This window comes from Nicotiana tomentosiformis, chromosome 12 (assembly GCF_000390325.3).
Source record: "Nicotiana tomentosiformis chromosome 12, ASM39032v3, whole genome shotgun sequence".
Lineage (NCBI taxonomy): Eukaryota > Viridiplantae > Streptophyta > Magnoliopsida > Solanales > Solanaceae > Nicotiana > Nicotiana tomentosiformis.
Genome location: NC_090823.1, coordinates 127,089,635 through 127,111,414, shown reverse-complemented (window position 1 = coordinate 127,111,414; position 21,780 = coordinate 127,089,635). Strand labels below are relative to the sequence as shown.

Sequence of the window (21,780 nt, the reverse complement as noted above, 5' to 3'; positions counted from 1 at the left end):
GAAAATTCCACCAAAAATTGATATGTTAACCCTCTGAAACTCACCCCGAGGCCCCCGGTACCTCAACCAAATATACCAACAAGTCCTAAAACATCATACGAACTTAGTCGAAGCCTCAAATCACATCAAACAACCCTAAAATCACAAATCATACCTCAATTCAAGCATAATAAAACTAAGAAATTTCAATTTCTACATTCGATGCCGAAACCAATCAAATCAAGTCTGATTGACCCCAAATTTTGAACACAAATAAATGACATAATGGACCTATTCAAATTTTGAGAATCGTATTCTGACCCCGATATCAAAAAGTCAACTCCCCGGTCAAACTTTCAAACTTAAATTTCTATTTTAGCCATTTCAAGCCTAATTTAACTACATACTTCCAAATAATTTTTCGAACACGCTCCTTAGTCCAAAATTACCATACGAAGCTATTGGAATCATCAAAATTATATTCCGAGATCGTTTACACATAAGTCAACATCCAGTCAACCTTTTCAACTTATGCTTTCAACCTTGAGACTAAGTGGGCGTTTGGACATAAGAATTGTAAAATTCCCAAAAAAAAGTAAAAATGGTATTTGAAAATTAGAGTTGTGTTTGGACATGAATATAATTTTGGGTTATTTTTGAAGTTTTGTGAGTAATCTAAGTGAAAATTTTGAAAAACAGTTTTTTTGAGTTTTTCAAAATTTCGAAAACTTCCAAAATGCATCTTCAAGTGAAAATTGGAAATTTTATGAACAAACGCTGGTTTCGGAAAAAAGTGAAAGGGAAATATGTCTTATGTCTAAACGGGCTCTAAGTGTCTCAATTCATTCCAAAATCTCTCCGGACTTGAACCGACTACCCCGATAAGTCACATAACAGCTATAAAGTACAAAATGAGCAGTAAATGGCAGAATGATGCCACAACTCTTAAAACGACTAGCCGGGTCATTACATAAAATATACTCATTACATGTTTCTTATGTATAGGAACAAACTTATGCGGAAAAGGATCAAATAGGAGAAAAATTGGTGAAAAAAGAGATGAAGAGAAAAATCCTGGAAAACCAAGTGAGGTTCACTTCGATAGACCGGACCAGAGCAGAAGATACCAGAAAAGTCCCGGACAGGGAAGCGAGGTTCACTTCGACAGACCGGAACCGGAGCAGAAAAATCAGCTTTTCCAATCTGAATTAAGAGAAGGAAAATTCTCCCATACAAACCCTAGTCGCTATAAATACATACTGAAACGTGCTTTTAAGGGTGAGCCACTATTTTGGGCAAGAACACACTTGGAGTAAGGAGAAGGATTCAACTTCATGTTTTTCCCTCTTTCTTCCTCTGTTTCCATTATTGGTTATGAATTCTAGTATTGTTGTTTTGCATACTATTATGAGTAGCTAATTTGTTATCTAGGGTTTTGATAGAACATGTTGGATGATGAATTCTTGTTATGTTTTTATATAATTGAGCCGGTGGATTTTTCTACTTGTTTAACTACGTGTTTGTTGATGTTGATTGAACGACTATCAATTGACTGTGCCTATTTAGTGAGTACTGCTCGAGAGAGAGTATACATTTAGGTAGTTTTTGAATAACATCACTCCTAACGTATGTGAGAGATCAATACGGAGGGTTTAAAGGCGGGATTAGAGATAACAAAACCTTGGTGCGATCGTAGAGAGCGGTGAATTAGTGCCAACTAGCTTAGTTCGAGAGAATACGTCTAGTAAATTGTAGTAGTTGCTAGAGAGAGAGCTACAACACCCAAAGTACTCACGATCGGTAGAGAATACTTAGCCGAAATTATAGAAGACTTAGCGGGAAGGATTCCGACAATTGGGAAAAGCATAACTCTAGACCTCCATAATCTTTAATCCAACACTTAGTATCTTTAGTTGTTAATTCGTTACTTTAATTTTTAGTTAGTTAGACATAAGAATCTTTATATTTATAACTTAGAAATTGTTCGATCTTGTCATCTTAGTGATAGAGAACAATTGTAGCTAAGCCTTAGTTCTCTGTGGGATTCGACTCCGGACATTTAGACTGGATTATATTTGCAACGACCGCTTATCCTTTTTAGGACTAGAGTTGGGCGTGATCAAATTTTGGCGCCGTTGCCGGGGAACTAACGGTGTAGATGTAGGTGTACATATTTCTAGATTTCAAGTTTGAACTTTTACTTTGTTTTTTTAGTATTTGATTTTTTTTATTTTTAGTTTTACTTGTTTATTTGAGTAACATGGCATCTTAGAATTATGAGAGTTTCGATATTGGTAATTCTACTATTGATCTTCCTAATGCTTATTATGGAGGAAACCACCCGTGGCAAAATTATCAAAATATTTCCGAGAGCGAGTTATGTGCACCAACTCAATCTTATGTGTGGAATGTGTGGTGGTCAAGATGGTCACTTTAATGGTTGTCCTTATATTTCTTATCTTCCCCCAACCCATTACTTTGATGGACTTTATTTTTCTTGTGAAGTTAATAGGAACAAAGAACACAGGGATGATGACCTAAAAGAGATCAAGGATACGCTAAGGTACCTAGTGGAACAAAATAATTAGAAACAACTGCACATACAAATGCAAGATTCTACTATTCGCAACCTGGAGGCACAAGCGAGTCAACTTGTTAAAGCATTTAATGCTCAACAAGCCAATATTGTGGATAGTAGCCAAGAAGAGCATGAATTAGATACCGAAATTGAGGTGCTAATAGAGGAGTTCAGAGTAGAACACTAACAATCTATCCAACTAGAATTTGAGGATGCTAATGTTGAAGAAGTAATACTAGAGTCAGCCAAGGACATTGAAGATACAAATTTAGTTGACTCTAGTGTGATTTGAGTTGAGGAGGTCAAAACTCTTGAAGTTCATGTATTTGAGCGCGTTGGACCTCATTCCAAATACTTCTCTACATTATGTTCAGATGGTGAAATGGGAATGGATCCTTGCGAGCATAAAAAGGAGTCCAGGCAAGAGGTAGATAAGCCCTATATTTTGAAATTTTCAAGGTCGTCTAGGAAAGGTGACACTCCTCGGTCGAGAGCCAAAAAGTGCATGAGACTTTATTTAATTTTTGGCTCGCAAGAAGTTGTACCTGTAACAACTCGGACGATTGTTTTGAGTATTGCAGCCTTGTTCCCCCATTTAATGCTCAATGTATGCTTTACAATTATTATATGACTTGCCGGGGTGATTGGTTCGGGTCCGGTGAGGTTCTGGAATGAATTGGAACATATATTTCCAAGATTTAAAACTTAAGCTAAAATAGTTGACCGGATATGAATTTATGTGTAAACAACCCCGAAATAGAGTTATTATGATTCCAATAGCTCCGTATGGTTATTTTGGACTTAGGATCGTGTCCGTAAAATTATTTGGAAGTCCGTAGCTAAATTAGGCTTGAAATGGCTGAAATAGAAATTAAAGTTTGGAAGTTTGACCCGGGAGTTTACTTTTTGGTATCGGGGTTGGAATCTGATTCTGGAAATTGGAATAGGTCTGTTATGTCATTTGTGACTTGTGTTCAAAATTTGAGGTCAATCGGACTTGATTTGATAGGCTTCGGCATCGAATGTAGATGTTAGAATTTCTTAGTTTCAATAGGCTTAAATTGGGGTATGATTCGTGGTTTTAGCATTGTTTGATGCAATTTGAGGTGTCGACTAAGTTCGTATGATGTTTTAAGACTTATTGGTATTTTTGGTTGAGGTCCCGGGGGCCTCAGGTGAGTTTCGAATGGTTAACTGATCAATTTTGGACATGGTGATTTGCTGGAAATGTTATGGTGCATAGGTCTGGTTTTCTTCTACGCTATCGCATGAGAAGGTCCGCGATAGCGTAGGCTTAGCGGGGCAGTGGATGTTTTGTGCTATGCGATCTCGTAGGGATATCCGCGACCGCGTAGGGTTAATTGAGGGCTTCTGAGTTTTTGTTCTATGCGATCGCGTGGGGATGACCGTGATCGCGTAGCTGGGAAGAGGAAATGCATCGCGAACGCGTGGATCAAGCCGCGTTCGCGAAGAGGAGGTAAGGTAGTTGGGTTCGCGGACGTTGTTCTATGTGAACACGTTGTCTATACGCGATCGCATACGCTTGGGAAGCCTGGGCTCCGCGTTCGCGGGTGGCTTTGTGCGATCGCGTAGAGGAGTTTTGGGGGGAGTTTATTTTGTGTTTCGTGATAGCGGGACTTCGTCCGCGATCGCATAGAAGAAATGACTGGGAAGAGAGTTTAAGTTCTGAAAATCCCATTTTCCATTTTTGACGAATTGGAGCTCGGGAAGAGGCGATTTTCGGGAGACTTTCAAGAGAAACAATGGGGTATGTGTTCTTAACTCAATATTAGTCAAATTACCCGAAACCATGGTTGTTTTTAACATTTAATTGGTGAATTAAGTTGGAAAATTTAGAAAAACCTTCTTGGTTTACTTTGATGATTTGAGGGTCGAGTTGATGTCGGAATTTGGTAAAGTTTATACGGTTGGACTCGTGGTTGGATGGGCGTTCATATTTTGTAACTTTCGTCGAGTTTCGAGACGTGGGCCCCACGAGCGATTTTTGAGAGCAATTCGGATTTTGTTGGAAAAATAGTATTTTCATATGAAATTAATTCCTATAATTTGTATTGACTGAATCGAATTATTATAAATTTAGTTCTGAAGGTATGAAACCCTTGATTATGTGTTATGTGATTGGTTTTGAGGTGACGCACATGCTAGGTGATGTGCGTGTGGGCGTGCACCATAGGAATTGTGACTTGCTAAAATTCCATGGAACTGTGTAGTTGAATACTATGTTGTTATCCGTACATTTCCCGTGTATTAGAGAAATCAAACTATAAATCATATTTAATGCGTTGACACTGTGGGACCCACAGAGGTCGTGTACATGTTGAATTATCTGCTAATTGTTGTTTTTAACTCAGTCATGATTTTACTTGCATATTATATCCCAGTCTCTATTGTTCATTAATGATGCATCATATCATTGCTGTTTGGGCTGCTTATCATAATTTCTGAGAGCCCGAGAGACTAGAGAGATTGATGACTGAGTGAGTCCGAGGGCCTGATTATGTGGATATTTATGGGATCGGGCTGCACGTCGTAACATGTTTCAGTGTTATATGCCATGATTGGCTTGTTATAGCGCTTGGGCTGAAGGAGCCCCTCCAGAATCTGTACACACACCCAGTGAGTGCAGGTACCTACTGAGTGCAGGTGCTAAGTGTTGAGTGCTGAGTAATTGAAAAGAATGAGTGAGTGTGAGGAAAGAGTGATTGTGAAGTTGGAGTGAATGGGAGGACTGAGTGACAGTTGCTTTGAGAGGATGCGTTGATTTCATTATTGCTGCACTTCAGCTGTCATATATTACTGTTTTGGAAATTTCTGAAAGACATTATCTTCTGTTTCAATAGAATTTGATATGAAATTACTGTTTGAGTTTTAAATGTTGAACTTGAAAGCATGCCTTCCCTCTTATATTGGAAATTACTGTAATTGGACTTAGCTGTGAAGCTCGTCACTACTTTCAGTTCTTTATTTAGTTTTGTTACTTGCTAAATTGGTTGTACTCATACTACACCATGCACTTCGTGTGTAGATCCAAGTGTTTCCGGACACAGTGGGTGTTGATTTCTTCACACAGCTGATTTTTCGGAGATTCTGAGGTAGCTGCTTCACATATGCAGACCTTGACTCTCTTCCTTTCAATTTTTGTACTGTTCTATATTTTCAGACAATGTTTTTATCAGCCAGACTTTGTTACCATTTAGATGCTCATGTACTCAGTGACATCGGAATTTGGGAGTGTATTTATATCCAGTATTTGTGATATTTTCTCTTAAACTTAATTATTATATTTTCAGTATTTAAAATAAAATTGTGGGTTATTGAAGTTGTCGGCTTGCCTAGTATTAAGATAAGCGCCATCACGACAGTTGTGATTTTTGGGTCGTGACAGTACCTCCCTAAGAGCATAATCATAAGCTTGAAGGAAAACTTGGGGTTCAATTCATAAGCTCGAGGTGGAGGCAAAAAGTGATTCGCGTCGTGCCGCGACGTTAAATCAAGCACTTGCTGGGAGGGAACCCAACTTTACTGATTTCTTTTATTTTTATTTTTATTTTTATTTTTTATTATTGTATTATTCTTGTAGTGTTGTTTTTTTTAATTTATTTCTCTAGAAGAATGGGAAACAAGGCCATTAGAAGAAAGCACAAGCAAGTGAGATGGTTAGAACTAAGTGTGGAGTGCCGCATAAAGAATAAATTCTGGGAGAAGTCTGAGTACCCCATGAGCTGCTAATACTTCGGCCTTTGGCCTACCAGGGAGATTCTTTTACTCTCTTATATTTATGGGTGTGCATTAGGGACAATGCACAATTTTAAGTGTGGGGTGAAGTGACTGTTTGGGTATTCCTATGCTATTTTAGTTGTGTTATTTTATGTGTGTTGAAAAAAAATAAAAATTTAGGTAGAAATAATCACTTTTGTTTTTTCTTATGGCCACGGTTCTTTTCCAAGGGATGACTTTTGAACTGGGTAGCAATTCTTTTCTTGTAGGTAGAATTTTCAAAACGTTTTGGGTTTTTCCCGACGATGAACTTCCTAGACAGTTTTCTTGAGGGTTTAAAGTCCAAAGAAAAAAAAGGATTTTCATTTTTTTTTTCATTTTGAAATGATAATGGAATAGGGAGAAGGGGTTCTTGGGATCAGTTTCTGCCACTAGCAGAGTTTGCTTACAATAACATCTACCAATCGAGCATTTAGATGGCTCCGTATGATGCATTATATGGGAGACCCGTGTCGGTCTCCAGTGGGTTGGTTTGAGGCGGGTGAGGCTAGGCTATTGGGTACTCATTTGATTTAGGAGGCTTTGGAGAAGGTTAAATTGATTCAGGAGCGGCTTCGCACGGCGCAGTCTAGACAGAAAAGTTATGCTGACAGGAAGGTATGTGATGTTGCTTACATGGTTAGGGAGAAGGTTCTGCTCAAGATTTCGCCGATGAAGGGTGTGTTGAGATTCGGGAAGAAGGGTAATATGATCCCTCGGTATACTGGGTCGTTCGAGGTGCTTAAGAAGATTGGAGAGGTGGCTTATGAGCTTGCCTTGCCACCTAATCTATCGGATGTTCATCTAATATTTCATGTATCTATGCTCCGGAAGTATGTCGGGGATCCGTCTCAAGTTTTGGATTTCAGCACAGTGCAGTTGGATGGTAATTTGACTTATGATGTGGAGCCGGTGGCCATTTTAGACCGGCAGGTTCGAGAGCTAAGATCAAAGAACATAATTTCAGTGAAAGTGTAGTGGAGAGGCCAGCCAGTCATAGAAGCTACTTGGGAGACCGAGCGGGAGATGCAAAGCAAATATCCATACCTATTTGAGACTCTAGGTATGATTCTAAACTTGTTCGAGGATGAACGTTTGTTTAAGAGGGGGAGAATGTAATGACCCAGCATGTCGTTTCGAGTATTACAACATCGTCTCCCCATTTACTGCTCAAATTATGTTTTACGGTTGTTATTTGACTTGCCGGGGGTAATTGGTTCAGGTCTGGTGAGGTTTTGGAATGATTTGAAACACTTAGTTCAAAGGTTTAGAACTTAAGTTGAAACGGTTGACCGGATGTTGACTTATATGTAATGACCCTGGAAAACTTTTGCTAAGGAGATTAAGGTTTCGTGGTGCCGAACTAGGCTTACGTATTTGAGAATTTTGCGGGCCGCAGGAGCCCACGAGTTCCCAATTCCGAGAAGCCATTTCGTGGGCCGCAGGACCATTATGCGATCGCATATGCGACCGCAGAGTGTGTTTCGCACGACACCTATGAACCTAGAGCTCTGATACCAACTTGTCACGACCCAAATTCTCCCTCCGTGAATCGTCGTGACGGCACCTAGTCTCTACGACTAGGTAAGCCTAACACTTGCAGAGATGAAATGAAAAACATGAAAATTAACAACTAATAGCAACAGATAATTTAATAAGCAATTGAGATGTCGCTCGGCATATACAATAATCAACTCTCGAAATATACATAACACTCCCAAGACCCGGAACACCGTAAGTCACAAACTTCTATGAAGTTCTAACTATTCTATACATCAGTGTTTATAAAAATGAGAGAAGAATCAACATAGGGGGATAGAGGGGGACTCCGAGGATCTACGGGCGAGGGCAGATGTACCTTGAAGTTCTCCAAAAATAGCAGCGACTGCAACTAAGGACGAGGCTGGTAAAAGGAACATGGATCTGCACATGAAAAACATGCGCAGGAAAGGGCGTGAGTACACCACAACGGTACCAAATAAGTGCCAAGCCTAACCTCGGTCGAGTAGTCGCGAGGTCAGGTCAAGGCCCTACTGGTATATAATAAATAAGCAGGAGAGTATAACAATATAACAAGAGACTGGAATTTAAACAAGGAGAACATAGCAAAGTAGCAATGCAGAACACAGGGATAAACAGCAGGGGATCTCCCGAGATACCATCTCGTAGTCCCAAAATAAAAGTGCAAGGAGATCTCCCGAGGTACCGCCTCGTAGTCTCAAAAGTAAATATGCAGGGAGAACTCCCGAGGAACCGCCTCGTAGTCTCAAAAGTAAATGTGTAGGGAGATCTCCCGAGGAACCGCCTCGTAGTCTCAAAAGTAAATATAAAGTGAGGATCTCCCAGTAAATGACACAAACGCGTAGCATATCCTCCTGTCACGACCCAGATATCCCTCTGTATGATTTGTGATGACACCTAGTCTTAGGGACTAGGTAAGATTAACATTTACTGAAATAATAACAATATTAATTAACGACTGACAAATACAAAATATGAATCTCTATACAATACTTACAATCCCAAAACTCGGTAGTACATGTCATAAGATCTACTGAGTTACTACAAAGCCTATAAATATAACTGTTTTGAAATAGAGATAAAACACTGCAAGTATAATATCAGAAGGTGACTATGAAGCCTGCGAACACAGCAACAGGTTTACCTTGAGTCTCCATAGCAAGATTCGTACTGCTAGCGATCGATCAACTGACTCCACATTACCTGGCTCTGCACAAAAATGTGCAGAAGTGTAGTATGAGTACACCACATTCAGTACCTAGTAAGTATCAATACTAACCTCGGTAGAGTAGTGACAAGGTACAGTAAAGACACTCACTAGTCAAATAACCTGTGCAATATAGCATATAAAATAATAGGGAACAAATAGCAGTGATAGCAACAATAACCAACTAGTGATATAAACAGCAAGGCAGCAAGAACACCATAATTATTACTCAGATGATAAGAAACACAAGTACAACCAATTAAACAAGTCCTTCAAATATAAATCCTTCTCATATAATTCTTTCGAATAAATACCCTACGAATATATTTCTTCAAATAAATAATCCTTATGTACAACAAGAACAACAACAACAACCCAGTAAAATCCCACTAATGGGGTCTGGGAGGGTAGTGTGTACGCAGACCTTACCCCTACCCCGAAGGAGTAGAGAGGCTGTTTTCGAAAGACCCTCGACTCAAAAAAATAAAAAGACAAAATGACAAAATGACAAAAAGGAAACAATATTAGTATCACAACAACAATCATAGGATAAATAGGAACACCATGAAATCCAGAAGAAAGATGCAAAGGAAAGGGAGACAATATTAGTAAATATTAGTATCACCACAACAATCATAAGAAAAATAGGAACACCATAAAATCTAGAAGAAAGATGCAAAGCAAAAGCGATAGATAGTAAATAGGACATGCACTGAAAAGCGAAATAGTAAGCCACAACATTGCCAATAGCTATCTTAGACAAAAACCCTACATGGCTAGTCCCACAATGGTACGAAGTAAGGCACGACTCAACTACCTCCTAACCTACAACCCTAATACTCGACCTCCACATCTTCCTATCAAGTGTCATGTCCTCAGAAATCTGGAGCCTCGCCATATCCTGCCTGATCACCTCTCCCCAATACTTCTTAGGTCGCCCTCTACCTCTTCTCGTGCCATCCACAACTAACTGCTCACACCTCCATACCGGAGCATCTGGGCTTCTCCTCTGAACATGTCCGAACCATCAAGCCTGGGAGCCACATGCACCTTCTCCCGGATATCATCATTCCTAATCTTATCTATCCTAGTGTGCCCGCACATGCACCGCAACATCCTAATTTTTGCTACTTTCATCTTCTGGATATGTGAGTTCTTAACGGGCCAACACTCAGCCCCATACATCATGGCTGGTCTAACCACCACTTTATAAAACTTACCTTTGAGTATCGGTGGCACTCTCTTGTCACACAGGACTCCAGATGCTAACCTCCACTTCATCCATCCTACCCCAATATAGTGTGTGACATCTTCGTCGATCTCCCCTCCCCCCTGGATAACCGAACCAAGGTACTTGAAGCTGCCTCTACTCGGGATGACCTGCGAATCAAACCTCACATCCACGCCCTCTTCCCCTGGCTCAGAGCTGAACTTACACTCCAGGTATTCCGTCTTCGTCCTGCTCAGCTTGAAACCCTTAGACTCAAGAGCCTGTCTCCAAACCTCCAGCATCTCGTTAACACCGGCTCGCGACTCATCAATCAGAACTATATCATCGGTGAATAGCATGCACCATGGCACATCCCCTTGAATATGGTGTGTTAACGCGTCCATCACCAGGGCGATTAAGAACGGACTGAGCGCAGAACCTTGGTGTAACCCCATTACAATCGAAAAATGCTCAGAGTCGCCTCCTACTATCCTAACTCGAGTCTTAGCCCCATCATACATGTGCTTAATCGCCATAATGTAGGGAACCGACACACCTTTTGCCTCCAAGTATCTCCAGAGAATTTCTCTTGGAACCTTGTCATACGCTTTCTCTAGGTCAATAAACACCATATGCAGATCTTTCTTCCTCTCTTTGTATAGTTCCACCAACCTTCTAACATGGTGTATAGATTCTGTAGTCGAACGACCCGGCATGAACCCAAACTGGTTGTCGGATACAGACACTGTCATCCTCACCCTCGCTTCAACCACCCTCTCCCATACTTTCATGGTATGACTCAGTAATTTGATACCCATATAATTGTTTCAACTCTGGATATCACCTTTGTTCTTATACAATGGAACCACCGTACTCCACCTCCACTCATCCGGCATCCTCTTCCCCTTAAAAATAATATTAAACAACCTAGTCAACCACTCCAAACCTGCTCTACCCACACTTCCAAAATTCCACCGGAATCTCGTCGGGCCCGGTCGCTCTGCCCCTACTCATCTTACGCATAGCTCCCATGACCTCCTCAACCTCGATACGCCTGTAGTACCCAAAGTCACGGTGACTCTCGGAATGCTCTAATTCACCTAGCACAATATCCTGATCCCCTTCTTCATTCAGAAGTTTATGAAAGTGAGTCTGCCATCTCCTCTTAATCTGGGCATCTTCCATCAATACTCTACCATCTTCGTCCTTGATGCATCTCACTTGGTCCAAATCCCGAGCCTTCCTCTCTCTCAACTTGGCCAGCCGGAATAACTTCTTTTCCCCACTTTTTTTCCCCAATTCCTCGTACATACGACCATAAGCCGCAGTCTTAGCCTCTGTGACCGCCAACTTAGCCTCCTTCTTAGTTGCCTTATACCTCTCCATGAACACTCGCCTCTCCTCCTCACCTATGCTCCCCACTAACTTCAAGTACGCCGCCTTCTTTGCTTCCACTATACCTTGGACCACTTCATTCCACCACCAGTCTCCTTTGTGCCCACCAGATATGCATGTCGAGACCCCTAACACCTCTCTCGCAGCCTCCCTAATATAGTCTGTTGTCGCTGACCACATAGTGCTCGCGTCACCACTACTCCTCCAAGCTCCCATAGCCGATAACCGCCCCTCCAATCCTTGGGCTTTATCCTTAGTTAAGGCTCCCCACCTGATTCTCGGTCTTCCTCGAGTAGACCTTTTCCTCCTCTTTAACATAATACCAATGTCCATCACCAAGAGCATATGCTGCGTCGCGAGTATCTCACCTGGAATTACCTTGCAATCCTTGCACAACCCTGTGTAACACCTCCTGAGGAGGAGATAGTCAATTTGGGTCTTCGCCACCACATTTTGAAAAGTAACCAAATGCCCCTCTGTGAGACCCCAGGTTTTATATGTAATATACGTAACGTGGCATGGTTATATTAGGTATATATGATTGGGTATAGCACATTGGGAGAAATAAGACTGAAAATGTGTGGTAATATTAATGAACTAAACTAAAGCTTTAAGTCAAAGGAATCCCTTAAACAAAGGTTCATGGTTAAAGAAATGGCTCGGGTAGCACCCAGCGCGTTCGGAAGGTTTAAGTTAACTTGCACCTGTGGGATAAGACTAAGAGTGTATAATATGCTAAGAATAATGTGTTATGATGTATTATAATATCACACTGGTCACATGTTAAGTTTTGGAGTCAAGCAAGTTGCGAAATAAAGGTCGGCAAAAGTTTTCGTAAATTTCTCTAATAAATTTTCTAAACTTTTGGTCAAATGTATCAGATCATTTCTCCCAATATATAAAGGGTTATGGGACCCACAACCTACCAAATCTAAGGTCTACGAGTCTAGTTTGCAACCAAAGAAATCTCACATCAAACCGACATTGGAGTAAAAGGTTATGACTGTTTTACCGCGGACTGTCCGGGCTGAAATCGGGTCGCGAACCGGGTCGGATCAAACAAGTGGTATAAGTCGGAAAATTGGACTTTTAAGACCCCAAAATATTTCATCTTCGTCCCAAAACAGTGAGAAAGCTTAAGAGAGGGTTTCATGGTATTATTGAGTGATTAAGGCGTGTTTTTAACGATTTCTATCGTTAAAGTTTGCCCCCGTGCCTAGAAGCGCAATCTCTACGCTTTGCAATCGTTTTCCCCTTCTATTAGCTGTGTTTGGAGCTATTTTTGGAAGATAGGAAATTTTTGTTCTTGCTGGTTCTTCAGTATTTATACTTGGTTTGCCAAGGTAATCATCTTGGGCCTCTTTTAAAATCATTTATACAAAGTTCTACGGGCGTTTCGTCAAGTTAGGGTCATATGACAAATTTGCCGATTTAAACTCATTTATGAACTGTTTATAAGTGCGTATAAGCTGTATATATATAGTGGTTTCGAAGCTTAGGACGTAAGGAACAAATTTTGTGAAGGAACTACAGGCATTCTGACGTTCGTTGGAGAGGTATGTTAAGGCTAAGCTTCGTCCTTCCTTTTAGCACGAATTTTGGGAAATTCCTAAGACGCCAAATGTGATATTTTACTATTCTGTTGCTAGAAAGACCTTCTGTGAAAGGCATTGGTATCGTAGCTGAAGTATTTTCATGATGCTATTAGGTTGATATTCCACTCGTTCGGTTAAAAAGGGTATTCGACATCTATATATGTCATTTTGTCGGCTTTCTTAAATATATGTCCATATATATGAATTCTTATTCGTCTTTGGGTTGTGTGACTTAAAAATAAAGGCATTTAGTATTTGCGATCAGTCCTTCTTCCTTGTTAAAGTGTATTTTAAAATCTCTAAAGTGACACGTCGATTTCAAAATTCTCAAATATAATTTTTATGTTTAAACTACTAAAACATTTGATTTTTTTTGAAATACTTTCTTTTACTAATTATCAAGAAATTGGGTATAAGGACTAAGTGAAGCACCTTAAGCTTTTTATGAATATATTCAGAGTTAAGTTATCTTTCTAAAAGTCGAGTTAAGTTTTCAAACTTATAAAAAAAAGATATGAGATTATGAGATTATGAGAATAAGAGTACCAATGAGCCAAGGTTGGCTAAGTTCTTGTTATGGCCTATTATGTGCATTCAAAGTTCATATCATACATGACATATTATGCATGGACTTCGAGCTATAATCGGAGGTAAGGGGCGTATTTGCCCGAAATACTATATATATTGTACAGATGGCCACAGGTTGGCAATATGATACCGGTTAGCTACCGGGAGAGACCGCCATTGCTAGCATTTGGTTGGGTATGTCATGCATTTGCATCAATATATATGTATTTATGACATACGATTACACGAGCATACCATGCATATTTTATTACTATGAGGTCGGATGTCGGCCATGGAGGCTATCAGAGTTTCAGTGTCAGGTGGTATATTTATTACCTTTTTACATAAGCTATGTATGATTCTACTTTCTGCCTTACATACCAGTACATTTTTATTCGTACTGATGTCCCATTGCCTGGGGACACTGCATTGTTGTTTCGTGCGTGCAGGTCCAGGTAGGGACTCTGATCAACCCCTCCGCTAGGATTTCGGGGTTCAGCTGTGAGTTGGTAAGCTCTACCTCTTCCTGGAGCTTTCATAGGATGGTTACTTTTGTTGTACAGTTTGGGTATAGTTGGGGCCTTATCCCGACAATGCTTATGACACTCTTAGAGGCTATTGTGGATACAGTATTCTGGGTTTCTTTTTGCTTCTTTCAGTCTCCAGCCCATAGGCTTGGCATGTATATATAGGAGTGTAGGCATGTATGTCTTCAGTCGCGGCCTCGTCGGCCAGCTAGTATTTTATTATTTTGGTTTGTCTACCTATGTTTATATGGCTTATTGTTATTCATGTCATAACCTTACAGTCCAGGCTTAGTATTTCATATGTTGTGCTGCCCGATCTGTTGGGCCCCCAGTCTAGTTAGCTAGTATGTTTAGTGGCTAACTCGATCGAATACAGTATCGAGTGCCAGTCGTGCCTCCCCTAGTTTGGGGCGTGACAAACTTGGTATCAGAGCAGGTCGTATCTCAGGGAGTCCACAAGCCGTGTCTAGTAGAGTCTTGCTTATGGGTGTGTTGTGCACCACACTTATAATCAGGAGGCTATGAGGCATTTAGGAATGGTTACATTTCTTTCAATTAATAGATCGTGCTATAGAGCGAAGTTATAAGAACATATGAAATCTAAATCGTGCTTTGTGTTTCCTATCTAACAGGCTACCTACACTCAGGAGATGGCACAGCGAGAGATGGGTATGGATCCGGGAGAAGGTACCAGTCGTTCCCCACCGTGTCAGAGGGATAGATTTCCCTTAGAGGCTCACAGTGAGTCTCCTGTACCCCTAGTTTTAGCTTCCCCAGCACTTGTTGGAGCCTAGGGAGATGCAGTACCCCCAGCCTCACCAGTTCCATTGGTACCTGAGGCAGCTAGAGACACAGGACCTCCAGCACCTATTGTTCCCCCATCAGAGATTTGGGAGCAGGGGATGAGGGAGGTTGTTCAGTTGCTGACTAGGATGGTTTCTATTCATGAGCGACAGCTAGAGTCAGGAGCAGATGCCCGGAGAGATCGGATAGGAAGCTCGACGGTACGAGAGTTTCTTTACTTAGCCCCTCCATTATGTACAGGATCCAGTTCCACTGAGGATCCCCAGGACTTTATAGACTATATGTATAGAGTATTGAGGGTGATGCATGCCTCCGTCACCGAGACTGTGGAGTTGGCTTCTTTTCGACTACGTGATGTAGCCGTCCTATGGTATGAGGCATGAGAGAGATCTAGAGGACCTGATGCTCCGCCAGCAGAGTGGGAGGACTTCTCTGAGGCTTTTTTAGCCCATTATTTGCCACGCGAGGTTCGGGAGGCCCCTCTTGACCAGTTTCTTAGCCTAAAGTAGGGGGGTATGAGTGTGAGGGATTACAGCCATAAGTTTAATTCTTTGGCAAGGTATGCACCAGATATTGTACGTACCATGAGGGCTAGAGTTCATCATTATGTGGATGGTTTGGGGGATCATCTGATTAGAGACTGTAGGGTTGCATCCCTATCGGATGATGTAGATATTTCCCGCATACAGGCTTTCGCTCAGACTATAGAGGACATTTCCCGTCGGATTCGTGATACTCGCAGGGATAGGGAGCAGAGTAAGAGGGCTCGTACTATGGGGTCTTATAGGGAGCCACAGGTTTATTTTAGGCCCCCACTCCATCAATATCCACCTCGGTCAGCAGGTAGTTTCCCACCACAGATGCAGGGCCAGTGGTTTGATCGTTATATTCAGTCAGGACCGGGGTAGAGCTCAGGCCAGCCTGAGGGCCGTCGACAGGAGCGTTTTGCACAGATGAGACAGCCTACTCCTCCATGCACTCAGTGCGGTAAGCTGCACACCGGGCAATGTAGACAGGGTTCGAGTGCATGTTTTCATTGTGGGCAGATAGGACATTATATTAGCCGGTGCCCGGGGTTAGGCAGAGGTACACCAGCTCATCCTTCAGGATTCACAGCAGCCTCTTCGTCCTCAGTCCGTGTTCCCCGACCAGGTCCACAGTCTACTCAGGGCCGTGGTAGGGGGAGAGGTGGAGGAGACACCTCAGGTTCTAGTGGTGGCCAGAACCGCTTTTATGCACTCACAGGCCGACAGGATTCAGAGGCATCCCCAGATGTTGTCACAAGTATATTGACAATACATTCTATGCCATTTATGCATTGATGGATCCCGGCTCTACATTTTCATATATTACTCCATTTATTGCTGGTAAGCTTGACATGATATCTGAGTTGTTGCTACAGCCAGTTGAGGTGTCTACGCCAGTTGGCGACTCTATTGTAGCTAATCATGTCTATCGAGATTGTACAGTGTTAATTAATGACCATCCAACCTCTGTTGATTTAGTTGAATTGGTTATGCTAGACTTCGATGTCATTATGGGTATGGATTGGTTGGAAGCTTGTTATGCTAATATTGATTGTCGTGCAAAGTTGGTCCGATTTCATTTTCCTGGTGAGCCTGTCCTTGAATGGAAAGGTAATGCAGCCACACCCAAGGGTATGTTTATTTCATACCTTAGGGCTCGGAAGTTTATTGCTAAAGGTTGTATATACTATCTGGCTCATGTTAGGGATATAGATAAGGAGCCAGCGACTCTTTAGTCGGTTCCTATTGTGAATGAATTCCTGACGGTATTCCCTGACGAGCTTCCAGGAATTCCCCCGAAAGGGAAATCGATTTCGCTATAGATTTGCTTCCTGATGCGCAGCCTATATCCATTCCTCCCTACAGAATGGCTCCTGCAGAGCTAAGGGAATTGAAGGAACAACTGAAGGACTTGCTCGATAAAGGCTTTATTAGGCCAAGTACATCCCCATGGGGTGCTCCGGTGCTCTTTGTTCGAAAGAAAGATGGGTCCTTGCGGATGTGCATTGACTACAGGCAACTAAATAAAGTCACTATCAAGAATAAGTATCCTCTTCCACGGATTGATGACTTGTTCGACCAGTTACAAGGTGCCAAATGCTTTTTGAAGATCGACTTGCGATCCGGTTATCATCAGCTACGAGTCAGGGATATTGATATCCCAAAAACAGCATTTAGGACGAGGTATGGCCATTTTGAATTCCTTGTCATGTCTTTCGGGCTTACAAATGCCCCAGCAGCCTTTATGGATCTTATGAACCGGATATTCAAACCATTCTTGGATAAATTTGTGATTGTGTTTATTGACGACATCCTGATATATTCGCGATCGGAAGCCGAGCATGCGGACCACTTGCTAGCTATATTGCAGACTCTCCAGGACTACAGGTTATATGCTAAATTCTCTAAATGTAAATTTTGGCTAACTTCTGTAGCTTTTCTTGGTCATGTTATTACCGGCGATGGTATCAAGGTTGATGGCCAAAAGATTGAAGCTGTGATGACTTGGCCGAGGCCCTTGAATCCGACAGAGGTTCGTAGCTTTTTAGGCTTGGAAGGGTATTACCGAAGATTTGTGGAGGGATTTTCCTCTATCTCTGCACCATTGACGAAACTGACACATAAGGGAGCTAAGTTTCAGTGGACTGAGGCATGTGAACAAAGTTTCAGGAACTAAAGAAAAGGCTTACTCCGGCACCTATCTTGACTCTTTCGGATGGCACCGAGGGTTATGTTGTATATTGTGATGCCTCGAGAATTGGCCTAGGTTGTGTTCTTATGCAGCATGGTAAGGTTACCGCGTACGCCTCCAAACAATTGCGAAAACATGAACAGAACTATCCTACGCATGATCTTGAGTTAGCCGCAGTTGTATTTGCCCTAAAGATTTGGCGGCATTATCTATATAGGGTTCATATTGATGTTTTCACCGACCACTAGAGCCTTCAGTATTTATTTAAACAGAGGGAGTTGAACCTACGAAAAAGAAGATGGCTAGAATTACTAAAGGACTATGATGTTGATATTTTATATCATCCCGGCAAAGCTAATATTGTTGCTGATGCCCTTAGCCGGAAGTCCATGGGCAGTCTAAGCCATGTTGAAGCTGATAAGGTCAAGATGACCAAATATCTATGCCAGCTAGCTAGTTTGCAGGTGCATTTGGTAGATGCAGAGGGTGGACGCATTCTCGTTCAGAATACGGCAAAATCTTCTTTTGTTACTAAAGTGAAAGAGCGACAACACGAGGATCCTGAGCTTATAAAACTGAGGGAAAGTATTCCACAGCAGCGACAACCTTTATTTGAGCTAACTGGAGATGGAGTCCTTAGATACCAGGGCCGCTTATGTGTACCGTCAGTAGGAGAGCTCCGTGCCAAGATTCTTTCGGAGGCCCATTATTCTAGATATGCAGTTCATCCCGAAGCGACAAAGATGTATCGGGACCTTTGATAGATCTATTGGTGGAATGGAATGAAAAAAGATATCACGGAGATGGTAGCCCAATGTCCCAACTGCCAGCAAGTTAAAGCCGAACATCAGAGGCCTGGAGGCCTAACTCAGTGTATTGAGCTTCCATTATGGAAATGGGACATGATAAATATGGAATTCATCACTGGTTTGCCTCGCACTCCACGGAGGCATGATTCTATTTGGGTAATTATTGATAGGCTTACAAAATCTGCTCATTTTCTGCCAGTCAGGACGACATATTCAGCCAAGGATTATGCCAAGATTTACATTCGAGAGATTGTTCGCCTTCACGGAGTGCCATTATCTATTATCTCTGATCGAGGGGCTCAATTTACAGCATATTTTTGGAAATCTTTTCAAAAGGGTCTAGGCACGCAGGTAAATCTTAGCACCACTTTTCATCCGCAAACTGATGGACAGGCAGAGCGTACTATTTAGACAGTTGAGGATATGTTACGTGCCTGCGTGCTAGATTTTAAAGGAAGTTGGGATGATCATCTACCTCTTATTGAGTTCGCTTATAATAACAGCTTCCAAGCTAGTATTCAGATGGTTCCTTACGAAGCACTATACGGGTGGAAGTGTAGGTCACCGATCGGTTGGTTCGAGGTCGGGGAAGCAGAGTTTCTAGGTCCTAACTTAGTCCGGCAAGCAATGGAAAAGGTAATACTTATTAGAGACTGGCTGCGTACAGCACAAAGTCGGCAAAAGTCTTATGCAGATGTTCGATGACGAGACTTAGAGTTTGATGTAGAAGATTGGGTTTTCCTGAAAGTATCGCCTATGAAGGGCATCATGCGATTTGGAAAGAAGGGGAAGCTCAGCCTCAGGTATGTTGGACCGTATAAGATTATTCGGAGGATTGGTAGGGTGGCGTACGATCTTGATTTGCCTTTAGAATTGGAAGCAGTCCATCCTGTGTTTCATGTATCTATGTTGCGGAAGTGCATTGGAGATCCTTCACGTATTACGCCCATTGAGGATATTCACATTGCTGAAGACTTATCTTATGCAGAGGTACCAGTAGTTATTTTAGATCGGCAGGTAAGGAAGCTTCGAACTAAAGAAGTGGCTTCCGTGAAAGTGTTATGGCGAAATAACAACATCGAGGAAATGACCTGGGAAGCTGAGGAGGAAATGAGGAAGAAGTACCCCCACCTATTTACGACTTAAGGTGAGTCGCATTTAAATAATTGCCAATTATTTCTTTACAGCAACTTAATTGGATTTTAAATGACTTGAAAGTGCAATTTAAATTTCTTATTGCGAGATAGATATACGAAGCCTAGTAGTTGGAATCTTCAGAATTTGATTTATGCTTTGCAAATGTAACAAATATATCCTTGCAAAAAACGTATTAGCGGACAAGAAATGAAACCAAGGAATTGACTTGACCCATTCGCGGACGAATGTTATTAAGGGGGGGAGACTGTGAGACCCTAGGTTTTATACGTAATATACGTAACGTGGCATGGTTATATTAGGTATATATGATTGGGTATAGCACATTGGGAGAATAAGACTGAAAATGTGTGGTAATATCAAGGAACTAAACTAAAGCTTTAAGTCAAAGGAATCCCTTAAACAAAGGTTCATGGTTAAAGAAATGGCTCGGGTAGCACCCCGCGCGTTCGGAAGGTTTAAGTTAACTTGCACCTGTGGGATAAAACTAAGAGTGTATAATATGCTAATAATAATGTGTTATAAGGTATTATAATATCACACTGGTCACAAGTTAAGTTTTGGAGTCAAGCAAGTTGCGAAATAAAGGTCGGCAAAAGTTTTCGTAAATTTCTCTAATAAATTTTCTAAACTTTGGGTCAAATGTATCAGATCATTTCTCCCAATATATAAAGGGTTATGGGACCCACAACCTACCAAATCGAAGGTCTACGAGTCTAGTTTGCAACCAAAGAAATATGTCATCAAACCGACAATGGAGTAAAAGGTAATGACTGTTTTACCGCGGACTGTCCGGGCTGAAATCGGGTCGCGAACCGGGTTGGATCAAACAAGTGGTATAAGTCGGAAAATCCGACTTTTAAGACCCCAAAACATTTCATCTTCGTCCCAAAACAGTGAGAAAGCTTAAGAGAGGGTTTCATGGTGTTCTTGAGTGATTAAGGTATGTTTTTAACGATTTCTATTGTTAAAGTTTGCCCCCGTGCCTAGAAGCGCAATCTCTACGCTTTGCAATCGTTTTCCCCTTCTATTAGCTGTGTTTGGAGCTATTTTTGGAAGATAGAAAATTGTTGTTATTGCTGGTTATTCAGGATTTATACTTGGTTTGCCAAGGTAATCATCTTGGGACTCTTGTAAAATCGTTTTTACAAAGTTCTACGGGCGTTTTGTCAAGTTAGGGTCATATGGCAAATCTGCCGATTTAAACTCATTTATGAACTATTTATAGGTGCGTATACTGCATATATATAGTGGTTTCAAAGCTTAGGATGTAAGGAACAACTTTCGTGAAGGAACTACAGGCATTCTGATGTTCGTTGGAGAGGTATGTTAAGGCTAAGCTTCGTCCTTCCTTTTAGCACGAATTTGGAAAATTCCTAAGACGCCAAATGTGATATTTTACTATTCTGTTGCTAGAAAGACCTTCTGTGAAAGGCATTGGTATCGTAGCTGAAGTATTTTCATGATGCTATTAGGTTGATATTCCACTCGTTCGGTTAAAAAGAGTATTTGACATCTATATATGTCATTTTGTCGGCTTTCTTAAATATATGTCCATATATATAAATATTTATTCGTCTTTGGGTTGTGTGACTTAAAAATAAAGGCATTTAGTATTTGCGATCAGTCCTTCTTCCTTGTTAAAGTGTATTTTAAAATCTCTAAAGTGACACGTCGATTTCAAAATTCTCAAATATAAATTTTATGTTTAAACTACTAAAACATTTGATTTTTTTTTTTTTTGAAATACTTTCTTTTACTAATTATCAAGAAATCAGGTATAAGGACTAAGTGAAGCACCTTAAGCTTTTTATGAACATATTCAGAGTTAAGTTATCTTTCTAAAAGTCGAGTTAAGTTTTCAAACTTATAAAAAAAGATATGAGGTTCCACGAGACATTTGTATGCAATACGAAGGTGATTATGAGATTATGAGAA

At 41.2% G+C, this 21,780-nt stretch overlaps 1 protein-coding gene across 1 annotated transcript; it reads left to right on the top strand.

The window, feature by feature from the left end:
• The first annotated feature begins 15,675 nt into the window (after positions 1–15,675).
• LOC138903370 (uncharacterized) lies at positions 15,676–16,482 on the top strand. Its single transcript, XM_070191340.1, has 2 exons — positions 15,676–15,957; positions 16,207–16,482. Exons 1-2 carry the CDS (start codon positions 15,676–15,678, stop codon positions 16,480–16,482), a joined length of 558 nt encoding a protein of 185 aa, XP_070047441.1.
• Positions 16,483–21,780: the final 5,298 nt, after the last annotated feature.